Source organism: Sturnira hondurensis, unplaced genomic scaffold (genome assembly GCF_014824575.4).
Source record: "Sturnira hondurensis isolate 20B ecotype Veracruz unplaced genomic scaffold, ASM1482457v3 Scaffold0022910, whole genome shotgun sequence".
Classification (NCBI taxonomy): Eukaryota; Metazoa; Chordata; class Mammalia; order Chiroptera; family Phyllostomidae; genus Sturnira; species Sturnira hondurensis.
Window position 1 is genome coordinate 1,710,940 of NW_028095541.1, and position 12,119 is coordinate 1,723,058.

Consider the following 12,119-nt stretch of genomic DNA (forward strand, 5'->3'; position numbering starts at 1 on the left):
TCTCAGTCTCTCTCTTTCCCTCTGTCTCTCTGTATACATCTCTGTTTCAATCTCTCTCTGCCTGTGTCTCTTTCTCTCTGTCTCCTTCTCAACATAGGTTTTTGACAAGTGCCCCTGCTCCCACTTTCCAGGAGCCCAATGGCCTAGTGGTGGCTCTGCTCACTTTCTGCATCCTTCCGGTCTGGGGCATCAGCTGGGAGACGCTTCACATAGTCCTTGAGCAGCAGTTCGTAGCGGGGGACCCTCTGCACAGGCTCCAGCATGTGGTGCTGCAGCGTCAGGTTCCCGCACACCTCCTGCTTCTGTAGGGAAGACAGACAGTGCAAGCCCCCTGTGGGCAAACGTGTGAACCCGGACCCCACCCTTAGTTCAAGCCACCCAGGAGGCTGCCCAGAGCATCTGAACCTGCTGACTGCAGACCACACATTGTGACAGGGGGAACTGTGCTTGGAGAGGCTGAGCAATGAAGCAAGGACAGAGAACCCAGATGGGCTGCTCTAGACCCAGTGCTGGCTCTTTATATACATACTTGGGGGAGAAAATGAAAGCTTGGACAAAGACCACCTCCTTCCCTCATGAGAGACTTCCCCACTCACATTCACCCAGGGGCCTAAACTGAGCCTCTTCCCCACACTGGGAAGTCAGGAGCTTCCCCAACACTCCCTACAGGGAATCCTTAGGGACCATGCCTACATACTGATCAAATGACATCTATTCCTTTCCTATGAACATGACAGTGAGTGTAGGGTGGGGTGACTGGCTGAGACCCTTCTGGTTGCCCCTGCCCAGCACTGTTCCCAGGCTCCTACCCTCTTTCTTAAATGTAACCCTCCTTCTGGCCCTTCAGAACCTCCTCCAGACCAAATTGGGCATCTGCACTCCAGACCACATGTGCTGTGCTCACCCACCAGGGCTCCTGCCTGTGCTGCTCTCTCTTCCTCCCCTGGCGAACGTCCCAGCACCTGCGTCTTGGCTGATAGGCCTGCCTGCCTCATACAGAATCTATCCCACCCCTGTGTCTACCTGGGGAGTCACTGCAGTCATCCAGGTCTTCACACAAGCCATTTACCACCACCACCACCACCACCCCGACCACCACACACACACACCTGTCACCCTTGCCTAGCTCAAGGCCTGGAACGAAATGGCTTCCAGCTGAATTTGGCTCAGCATGCCTTGGACCTAGCAGGGCTGAAGAGCATTAGTCTGCAGCCACCACACAAACAGTTGTTTCAGGCAAGATGTATCCAGCAGGATGAGGAACAGGGCATTATACCATCTCAAAGCATCTCCCTACAAAAAACTTATTAATAGGGAAAAATGTAACTTCACCATGGAAAGGTCTGGTAGACATGCCCCAAATCAAATGAGCATCCCCCAGAAGTGGGACAATAGGAAGCGTGGCATCTCATCAGGTTGGGACACTGTGTGAATGTGAGGTGCGCAGCTGCTATATCAAGGAGGAGCAGGTCCGCAGAATATGCCCTCCTTCCTTCTGGAATCTAGACAGTTGTTGCTGGCTGGTGAATGGGGAAGCACACCAAGTGAAACCTGATTTTGTCTTTTCTTCTCTTCATCCTCAAAACAACTGAATCAGATACCAATTGCCCAATGCATACTAGACAGATCTCTCAACTTCTTCAATTATAGTTTTTATTATTGTTGTTGTTGTTGTTCTTACTATTATCATTATTAAGAAGAAGAAGAAGAAGAGATGCAGGAGGAGAAAAGAAAAATAACAAAAGCAGGCATCTGGGCTGGGAAGGGTAGTGCAGCCATGGGGAGTTTGGGTCTATGAGGCCCTGTGGGTGGGTCCACGGTTCCCCTTGAAAATCACAATGCCTCTCCAGGGACAGCAGTTAGCCTGACAGGGAACTCTAACAAAACCACACAGGCACACACTTCCTGGGAAAAGAGATGGTGCTGTAATTTATGTCCCAGGAAATGGGGCTTTGTTCTCCATCTGTCAGCTTTGACAGGAGTGTGGAACCATGGCACTCACACCAGCCTAAACCTTCATTTCTAGGATGCCTTGCATTGGCCAACCCCAGTTAGCCCTGCTACTGGGTGACCAGCCCCTGAAGACTGGAAATCAGCATGAGTGTCTGATCTCCAGTCACTCAGGGCTGTGGGTAAACCACATGTACAGTTCAGGGAGGCTGGAGGAAACTGTGTTGTGAGGAGAGCTGGGAGTGTCCAGAAACAAGTGAGGGGGTAAGGGTTCAGTGGGTACAGGCAGTGGGTACAGGCAGAAGGGAAAAGGAAGAATTCAGTATCAGAGCTGTTCTTTCTGGGGAGGGACAGGGATGCTGAGGGACACTAGGAAATCATGGCTGACCTGATGACAGAGGATCTGAGAAAATTCAGAAAGTTATGGAGGGATCACCCCAAACCTAAGTCTGGTCTCTAAACCCTCAGCACAAAGGATCTCTGTACCCATTAACCCTCCAGAATACATTAAGGAATGTGTGTGTGTGTGCGTACTAGTGACATTGGGACTAGTGGCTAACTTCACAAAAATAAAACTAGATTCTTACCTCATACCTGGAACATTCTCACAATGTACCAGGAAACTATTCTGGAATAACATTTTTTTTATTTTTAATTTTTAAAAGGAAGCCATACATTAGAAGAAAACATAATTTCTATAACCTTGGGGGTGAGAATTAAATTTATTTTTTAAAGAATAACTTTATTTAAAATTGGCAAATGTGGCTAATTAAAAACCAAAAATTTTGTATAAAAACAGCACCCTAAATAAAATTAAAAAGCAAAAGTCAATGAGAAAAAATTATTTGTAACACATATGACAGATAACACTCTTAACATATAAAAATGTGAATCAATAAGAAAAGGGGCAAGACAGCAGGAGATAACAGCAGCCAAATGTGAACAGGCTGTCTGCAGAAAAGGACAGATCAATGTAGCATCTTCCTAAGTGCCTGCTCTAGCCATTGAGGAGCACTGTGGAGGAAGAACTGGCATTTGGATCCAGGTTCTGTCTACAGTAGTAGTTTGGGACAAAACAGATCACACAGCCTCTTTGAGCCATGGTTTCCCCACTGGTGAAGGAAAAATGATTTGTCTCTGAAAGTTATTTTAAGAATCAAAGCATCAATAGAGCACCAAGACACATCTCACACTGGTACCAATTTTCTCCACCCGAAAACACCAATCTAGAGCTTGCCCCTGAGGCCATGGCAGGGCCCTACCTGGATGCTGTGGATGATGTCTCTGAACAGTGGTGAGCGCTGGGTCCAGGCACTCACCAGCTCCACAGCCCGATCAAAGTTTTTGACATATTCACCATACATCTTCAGGAAGGGGGCCAGCTTCTGCAGGATGTCCCCAAACCGAGGGTTCATGTCCCTTTGTGGGGGAGTGAGATCATCAGAGAAACAACTCAGGTGAGGGGTCAGAATGGGACAGGGACTTCACCAGGGAGTTATGAGAGGATGGCCTGACTTGCAGCTCTTTGTGACAGTAGGCAAACTCATCACCTTGCGTGAGCCTTAGTTTCCTTCCCTGTATCACATGGAGTAGAAAATAGTGTATTACTGCATGGCCAATGAGAGGATCATAGAAAGCACTTCAGCAGTGCAGGTGCAGAACCATTGCTCAAAACCAGATGGTAGTAATGGAAAGCCACTCTCAGGATGGGTCACAGTTATCAAAGAGAAGCAAAGAAACTCTGTCTTACTCCCTGAATTGAGAAGAGATTAGAAGCAGTGGGGTAACCCAAAGTTGGCACCATCATGGAAGAGCAATACGCCACACTACTGATACTGGTTTGGACAGGAATTTAGAAATGTTTCAAAAAGCATAAAATATATTAATACTCTTTGACCTTAGAACTGTGATGGGTATTTAACCTAAGTAAATTAACAAAAAGGAGAGAAAAGGCACACATGCAAGCTATCCACTGCAACATCACTAGAAATGTGCACTTGGGATTTCATTCAAAGCTCCACCCCCCACCTATGAAGAGGGCAGGCAGACACTGAACTCCTGTACCATATTGTATCAGGACTGCATGGGCAGTCAAGCACTAACAGTCTCTCCAGGGCCTGGAAGAGAAGACCCGTTTATAGCCATAAGGACTATGTTAGCCAGAAGACTAGCCCAGCCCTGAGCTTTAACCCCATGGCCTAGTGACACCTGCTCTATAGGTGGAGCCTGCCCCTCTAAAGAGCTAGAAATGGACACAGCATCTGGCTGAGCCTTACAGGTGAGGGGACATCCTCTCTATCCAGCCCTGGCTTTGCTCTCCCTGGCCTGGTTGTACCTTGGAGCGGGCAGGCTTCTGGTGTTCCTGATGCTACAAGAGAACAACACACTGGCTCAGGCCAGGCCAGCAAGATAAAGCTGGAGCAGTACCCAGGACAGAGCAGAAATCACATGAGGTGGAAATGGCCAGGCAGGGCCCTGCCTGTGGTGTTTTATTATCATGACTTGCAGCTGAGCTAAGAATGAACAGAAGTGGCGGAGGGACAGAAGGACAGCCCCCAGGGACAGAGGAAAGATCCAAGGTGTACTATTGAGAGGGGAATTGAATTTTTAAACAAAGGTAGTATATACCCTAGGAGGAAAAACGAATCAACTAGCACTGTTTGCTGGCTGTTTGGTACCTGCAGATGTCTAAATCCATTTAAATCCCATGAAGCCCTAAGCATGTACCAAAGTCCCTTTGATTTGCAGATGAAGAAGCTAAGGCTGGGAGACACTAAGTAGCAGTGGAGTTGGTGGGGTCAGGATTGGCCCAGGACCTTGTGGAGGAGCACAGAACACCATGAGATGAGTACCTGCCTAGCTTTAGATCATAAAAACTCCAGAGATAGAGGCCACTTGGCAAAGAAAATTAAAAAAAACAAAAACACTGTGACAAAATCACCAGGACACTCAGCTGTCAACTCTGTTGAAGCCAAACTTCTTTGGAGATGCTGGTCCCCCATTTCCCAGGTGCTGTGAGCCACACTCACCATTCTTCTGTGATCCTTGTCTGCAGCTCAGGCAGGAGGAACTGTCCATGGAACTGATAGATGGAGGAGATGTTAGAGAAGATGCCTGTGGTGACTTCCAGAGGGATTCCTGCTTCGGTCAGCTGGGTGCAAAAAACCTGGGCACATAATGATCACTGAGTGTGGGTCACCATCAATAGGATCTTCCCATTTCATCGCGTGGCTCAAACAACCTTATGGCCTTAAAGCAAGCTTACTTACGGCTAAGGGTTGGGGGTGAGGCAAGGACAGTCCCCTCCACATGGGTATAAGCCATCTTTCCTCCATCTACCTTTCATGGGAAATGGGAGTTCCCAATTTTCTTTCTTTGCTTTTGAGCAACAAAGATTCCTTTGGAGTTACTTCCTGTGCTCATACACACTATGTTGCTACATGGACAGAGAAAGTGTCACCCACAGTCCCAATTATTTATGCAGAAAGATATCCAGAGGCCATTTACATGCTCACATAATGTAACTGCCAGGAATAAAGGCCTCCAAGGGTACCATACAAGACCTGTGTCATAGCTCTGAAAGAAAAAAACTACAGGTTTCTGAAGGAGACTTAAATTTGTCTGAATTTTACTACAGTCATTTGTATTTCAAATGTAAGGACTAGCCAATGCTAAGATAGGCAGTTTCCCTGTGAAACTGTCAACTAAACTCTGGAAGTAGACAAAGGCATGCCCCAGCCAGGAGGGCTACCTGGTCTAGCAGGTGCAGCCGCCTCACGTAGGTCACCTCAGTGTTCAGAAGTTCCTGGGCAATGTGGAGCAGCTCTTGGGGCTTAGGACACTGGGGAGAGAAAAGCCACAGGTCACCCGGGGAAAATGAGCCTTGGTGAGGCAGATCTGAAACAAAACAGGAGCTATCTGCTGTACATTAGGGACAACTAGGGGTGCTGTGGGGCCAGAGAAGGCTGCTGGAGTTGGAATGTGGGGCTCAGTTCTTGCAGATGGAATTTCCAGGCAGGTTTCTGGGGAAGGCACAACAGTTCCTACCAATCCCCGAAATCTTCTGCAGTCCAGAAACAACTCTACCTTCCTGGAGCTTTGAAGACAGAGCAGCTGCAGCAGCCATATCAAATACACTGTGTAGTGATGCCAGAAGTCTAGAAAGCTACAGGTCCTCCTTTCCTCACAGAGACATAAAGTTAACAGCAATATATGGACTAGAATACCTCTGTGAAAACTCTGGAGACCAGATGAGAGGCTACAGCTCCTAAGCCATATGAAACCAAGAAGAGATTCTGGTAAATGCAGTAGGAGACTGGCAATATTTAGCATGCCCTTTCATGTCCCTTCCCACACAGCACAGCATGGCACGAGTGGAAGGAAACCTTCTTTACGGGAGCTCCTCCCTCAGGATGAAAACAAAAGAATTAAGTATGTGTCCAATGTTCTGACCTATTTGAGGGCTGCTTGAGGGATTGGTTTCTCTCTTTTATGATTTTGAGTACTGACAAGACCAGTGCCAGGGTTTGAAAGCCACTGAAAACAAAGGCAAACAGCTCATCAGAACTGATGTTCTGCAGGCAGGTGTCAGGGGAGTGAGAGATCAGAAAAGGGTTTAAAAGACCCTAGGATTTCAGTCAGGCTGATTGGTGTTTTGGCTTGTAAAAAGACAGCAAGCAAAGCTTGGAGAGGTGGTTGTTTTCCAAATGCCCCAATTACAGCCAAAAATTACCAAAAAAAGAGAGGAAAATGACTCAATAAGAGGAACAAAATAAAATTTTAGAAACCAACCCTAAAGAAAAACAGATCTATTGTCTGCTTGACCAAAAAGAAAAAAAAAACCCTGTCATATAGATACTCAGTAAGCTAAAAAAAGCAGATAAACAACTGAACAAAATCACAAAAGTGATGCTTGAACAAAGTAAGAATATCAACACGTGGAAACTATTAAAAAGTTCCAAATAAAAATCACAGAGATGAAAAATACAACAAATAAACTTTTTTTAAAAACCTCATTAGAGGAGTTTAATACAGGCTTTTGCCAGCCAGAAGAGTCAGCAAACTTGAAGATAGGTCATTTGAAATCATCAAGTCAGAGGAGCAAAAACCAAAACAAACAAAAGAATGGATAAAAACAGAAAGTACCTAAGGAACTTATGGAACACTAATAAGAAGACTAATACCTTATGGGAGTCCTAGGAAGAGAAAAGAACTTCTTTTGAGGAAATAATGGTTGAAAATTTCCCAAATCTGAATTTTAAAAAATGGACATACAAACTCAAGATGCTCCAGAAACTCCAACCAAAATAAATCTAAAAACAAACAAACAAACTTCCACTCAAGATGGTGGCATAGGCAGACATGGCTTGCCTCCATCCACAGCCACATCAAAATTACAACTAAAATATAGAACAACCATCACACAGAACCATCAGAAATTGAGAGGAATGGAAGTCTGACTACACCTGAATTAAAGGAACCACATCCATCCGGCTGGTAGGAGGAGCAAACATGCAGAACAGTCTGGTCCCACATCCACATGTGATGGATGAATATTTGAAAGGGACATCTCAGGAGCAAGGGGTCCCAGCCCCACACCAGGCACCCCCAGTCCAGGGGCCCAGTGCCAGGAAGATAAGTCCCCACAACTTCTGCTTGCAAAAACCAGTAGGAATTAAGTCAGTGGCAGCAGGTTGAAAGGCACAAGTACCATATAGGGAAGAATTGAAGTGGCTGGCATCAAGATAAAGAGAGGCCCTTGTCCTTTTTCTGAACCCTCCCCACACAGAGCTAGCAAGCTGGTACCATATCTGAGACTACATCAAACTGGCTAACTTTGTTTGCCCTGCCCTGGAGATCCACTAAGCCTCCATCCTGCCTAACTTATAGGCCCACCCAAACTGCTCTCCCATATGAATGGCAGGTCTTAGCTCATGCTTCACAACTTCTTAAATCCTCTCAAACAAGCAATAGCTAGCCTTTGTGAACCCCAGGCCCAGCATTACCAGCGGTCAGCCTAGATCCACAGCTTGGCTTTGCCTGGAAATCTTCAAGCCCAGCACAAGTAGTTATCTCAGACTACTTTATAGACCAAGCAGAGTGGCCCAGGGTAAAACACAGGTTGGCTCATGCACCACCTGGAAACCCCAGAGCCTGCACACCCACCAGGGAGCTACAGACCACATCGGAGCGCCACCACTCAGCCCCTGCACAGCTGATCCTCCATGGAAGTAGTCAGAGCCAGTCCTTGGAGCTTACTGACCTGGGTAAAGCCCTCCCATTGACCTGCCAACAGCAATCAAGGTTCAACTACAAGAGGAGAATGTATTCAGCAGAACTAAAAGTGCATCTCAAGTACCCAGCTTGGGTGATAGGGGACGCTGGGCCACTGGACCCTATAGGACACCTACTACATTAGGCCATGCTGTCATGACACAGAATCAAAGCAGCTCTACCTAATATATAGAAACAAACACAGGGAGGCTGCCAAAATGAGGAAACAAAGAAACATGGCCCAAATGAAAGAACAGATCAAAACTCCAGAAAACCAGTTAAACGAAATAGAGATAAGCAACCTATCAGATGCAAAGTTAAAAACATTTGTTTTAAGAATGCTCAAGGAAGTTACTTCCTTGAGTAACAGCTGTTACTTATGCTGTTGAGTAACAGCATAAAAAAGATCCAGTCAGAAACAAGGCTACGCTAATTGAAATAAAGAATAGTTTACAGGGAAACAGCAATAGAGTGGATGAAACTGAGAATCAAATCAATGATTTGGAATATAAGGAAACAAAAAATGACCAATCAGAACAACAAGAAGAAAAAACACCAAAAAATGAGGATAGTATAAGCAGCCTCTGGGACAACTTTAAGCAGTCCAACATTCACATTATAGGGGTGCCGGAAGGACAAGAGAAAGAGCAAGAAATTGGAAGTCTATGGGACTGAAAAATGAAAGATAACTTCTATAATATGGTGAAAGTAATGGACATGCAAGTCCAGGAAGCATAGAGAGTCCTAAGCCAGATGGATGCAAAGAGGCCCACCATATCATAATTAAAATGCCAAAGTTAGAGAGAGACTTTTAAAAGCGGCAAAAGAAAGAAGTTAGTTACTAACAGAGGAGTACACATAAGACTGTCAGCTGATTTCTCAAAAGAAACTTTGCAGGATAGAAGGGATTGGCAAAAATATTCAAAGTCATGAAAAGCAAGGACCTAGAGCCAAGATTGCTCTACCCAGCAAAGCTATCATTTAGAATCGAAGGGTAGAAAAAGAGTTTCCCAAACAAACAAACAAACCTAAAGGAGTTCATCATCACCAAACCATTATTACATGAAATGTTAAAGGGACTTAAGAAAAATAATAAATAAGTGGCAATGAAGAAGAAAGAACAATAACATGGCAATAAATACATGTCTACCAACAATTGGATCTAAAAATCAAACTAAGCAAACAAAAATAGAGACAGAATCATGGATATGGAGAACATTTTGATGGTTGCCAGATGGGAGGGGATTGTGGGGAAATGGGTGAAGAGGTGAGGGGATTAAGAAGTGCAAATAGACCATCACAGATCACCATGGGGATGTAAATAAAGTATAGTATAGAAAATGGAGTAACCAAAGAACTTATACACACGACCTGTGGACATGAACAATGGTGTGGTGATTGCCTGAGACAGTGGACAGTGCTGGGTGGAGGGGGTAAAGGGGAAAAACGGGACAGTAATAGCATAATAAGTAAAATATAATTAAAATAGAAAGCCCAAACTGAGATCCATTGTAATAAAAAAAGAGTGAGATGATAGAGTTAATATGCTAAAAAAAAAAAACCCACCAACCAACAATACTGTATCTAGGGAAGCTATCCAAAAATGAAGAAAATATGACCTTCCCAAATAAAGTAGACATGCTATGCAAGAAATGTTTAAGGAAAAAAAATATTTAAGGGATACATTCAAGTTGTGAATATGGTAGACAGAAATATAAGCTGTAGAAAAATATAAGTTTCTCTGGTAAAGGTAAATGCACTGACAAATGTAATGTACTTTTGTAATTTTGGTACCTAGAACTTAAATAATAAAATCATTTTAAAACTATAAATATATGTTAATGGTTATACAATATATAAATATGTCATTTATGACATCAGTAACCAAGCAGGGAGGAGAGATAGCTGTAAAGGAGTAAAATTTTTATATGTATTTGAAGTTCAGTTTTCAGTTCAAAATAAAATGTACTGCTTTAATGCATTTTATCTAATTACAATGGTAACCACAAAGAATATAACTATGAAATACACCTAAAAAGAAATGAGAAGAAAATCAAAGCAAATCAGTACAAAATTCAGTGAAAAAAAAGGGAGGCAAAAACAGAGGGATAGAAAAGCAATAGTAAGTCTTTCATACTAGTGATTGCCTGTAAATGGATTAAATTCCCCAATCAAAAGACATAAATTTGGCTGAATGGATTGAAAATATATGCTGTCCACAAAATAACTCACTTTACATTTAAGGACACACACAGGCTAAAAGTGAAAAGATGGAAAAAAGTTTCATGCAAATTGTAACAAAAAGAGAATAAGAGTGGCTATACTTATGTCATACAAAATAGGCTCTAAATAAACAACTGTCACAAGATACAAAGAAGAACATTACATAAGGATATCATGACTAATTCACCAAGAAGATATAACAATTATAAATGTGTATGCACCAACCCTTAGAGGTCCTAAATATATGAAGCAAACATTGACAGAATTGAAGGCAGAAACAGACAGTAACAAAATAATAGTAGATTTCTGTGCTCCACTTTCTTTTTTAAAAATATATTTTATTGATTATGCCATTATGGTTGTTCTAATTCCCCCCTTCATTCCCCTCCACCCTGCATACCCCCTCCCCCACCATTTCCCCCCTTTAGTTTATGTCCATGTGTCTCAAGTTCTTTAGATTCTGTTTCCCATACTATTCTTGTCCTCCCCCTGTCTATTTTCCACCTACTGTCTATGCTACTTAGTCTCTGTACCTTTTCCCCCCTTCTCCTCCTCCCACTCCCCTGTTGCTAACCCTCCATGTGATCTTCATTTCTATGCTTCTACTCCTGATCTAGCTGTCCTCTTAGTTTGCTTTTGTTTTAGGTGTGGTTGTTAATAACTGTGATTTTGCTGTCCTTTCACTGTTTATATTTTTATCTTCTTTTTCTTAGATAAGTCCCTTTAACATTTCGTATATAAGGGCTTGGTGATGATGAACTCCTTTAACCTGACCTTATCTGAGAAATGTTTTATCTGCCCTTCCATTCTAAATGAGAACTTTACTGGATAGAGCAATCTTGGATGTAAGTCCTTGCCTTTCATGACTTGGAATACTTCTTTCCAGCCCCTTCTTGCCTGTAAGGTCTCGTTTGAGAAGTCAGCTGACAGTCTGATGGGAGCTCCTTTGTAGGTGACTGTCCCCTTATCTCTTGCTGCTTCTAGAATTCTCTCCTTCATTTTAATCTTGGCTAATGCAATTATGATGTGCCTTGGTGTGTTCCTCCTTGAGTCCAACTTCTTTGGTACTCTCTGAGCTTCCTGGATTTCCTGGAAGTCTATTTCCTTTGCCAGATTGGAGAAGTTCTCCTTTATTATTTGTTCAAACAAGTTTTCCATTTTCTCTTCCTCTTCTCCTTCTGGTACCCCTATAATTCGGATGTTGGAACGTTTAAAGATGTCCTGGAGGTTCCTACACCTCTCCTCATTTTTTGAATTCTTGTTTCTTCATATTTTTCTGTTTGGTCATTTTTTTCTTCCTTCAGGCCCACTCCCTTGATTTGAGTCCCAGTTTCCTTTCCATCACTATTGGTTTCCTGTGCATTTCTCTTCATTTCAATTAGTTTAGCCTTCATCTGTTCCTCTAATCTGTGACTAAAATCTACTAGTTCTGTGAGTATCCTGATCACCAGTGTTTTGAACTGTGCATCTGAAAGGTTGGCTATCTCTTGGCCACTTAGAATTATAGGCTCTGGGCCTTTGAGTTCTTCTTGAGCCATATTTTGGACTGTTTGTGCCTGTTATGTATGAGGAGCAAAGCCCTGGGTGTTCACCAGGGTGGGGCAACTCAGTCGCTGGGTTGTGATGCTGTATGTCGGGGTGGGGTCCAAGAGGGACAATGGCGGTCCCCTCGC

The 12,119-nt window shown here is 43.6% G+C and overlaps 1 protein-coding gene across 3 annotated transcripts in view; it reads right to left on the bottom strand.

Annotated features, from left to right (window-relative positions):
- Nucleotides 1-12,119, bottom strand: part of FGD3 (FYVE, RhoGEF and PH domain containing 3) — a 50,390-nt gene that overhangs the window by 18,548 nt on the left and 19,723 nt on the right. For 2 of the 3 annotated variants that reach the window (XM_037037175.1, XM_037037174.1), the window contains exons 4-7: nt 5,702-5,791; nt 4,980-5,116; nt 3,213-3,369; nt 164-302 (exon numbers count right to left, since the gene is read on the bottom strand). In XM_037037175.1, coding sequence (XP_036893070.1) covers nt 164-302; nt 3,213-3,369; nt 4,980-5,116; nt 5,702-5,791 — 523 coding nt within the window. The remainder of the gene's footprint in view (nt 1-163; nt 303-3,212; nt 3,370-4,979; nt 5,117-5,701; nt 5,792-12,119) is intronic. The other variant, XM_037037176.1, reaches the window with a different exon arrangement.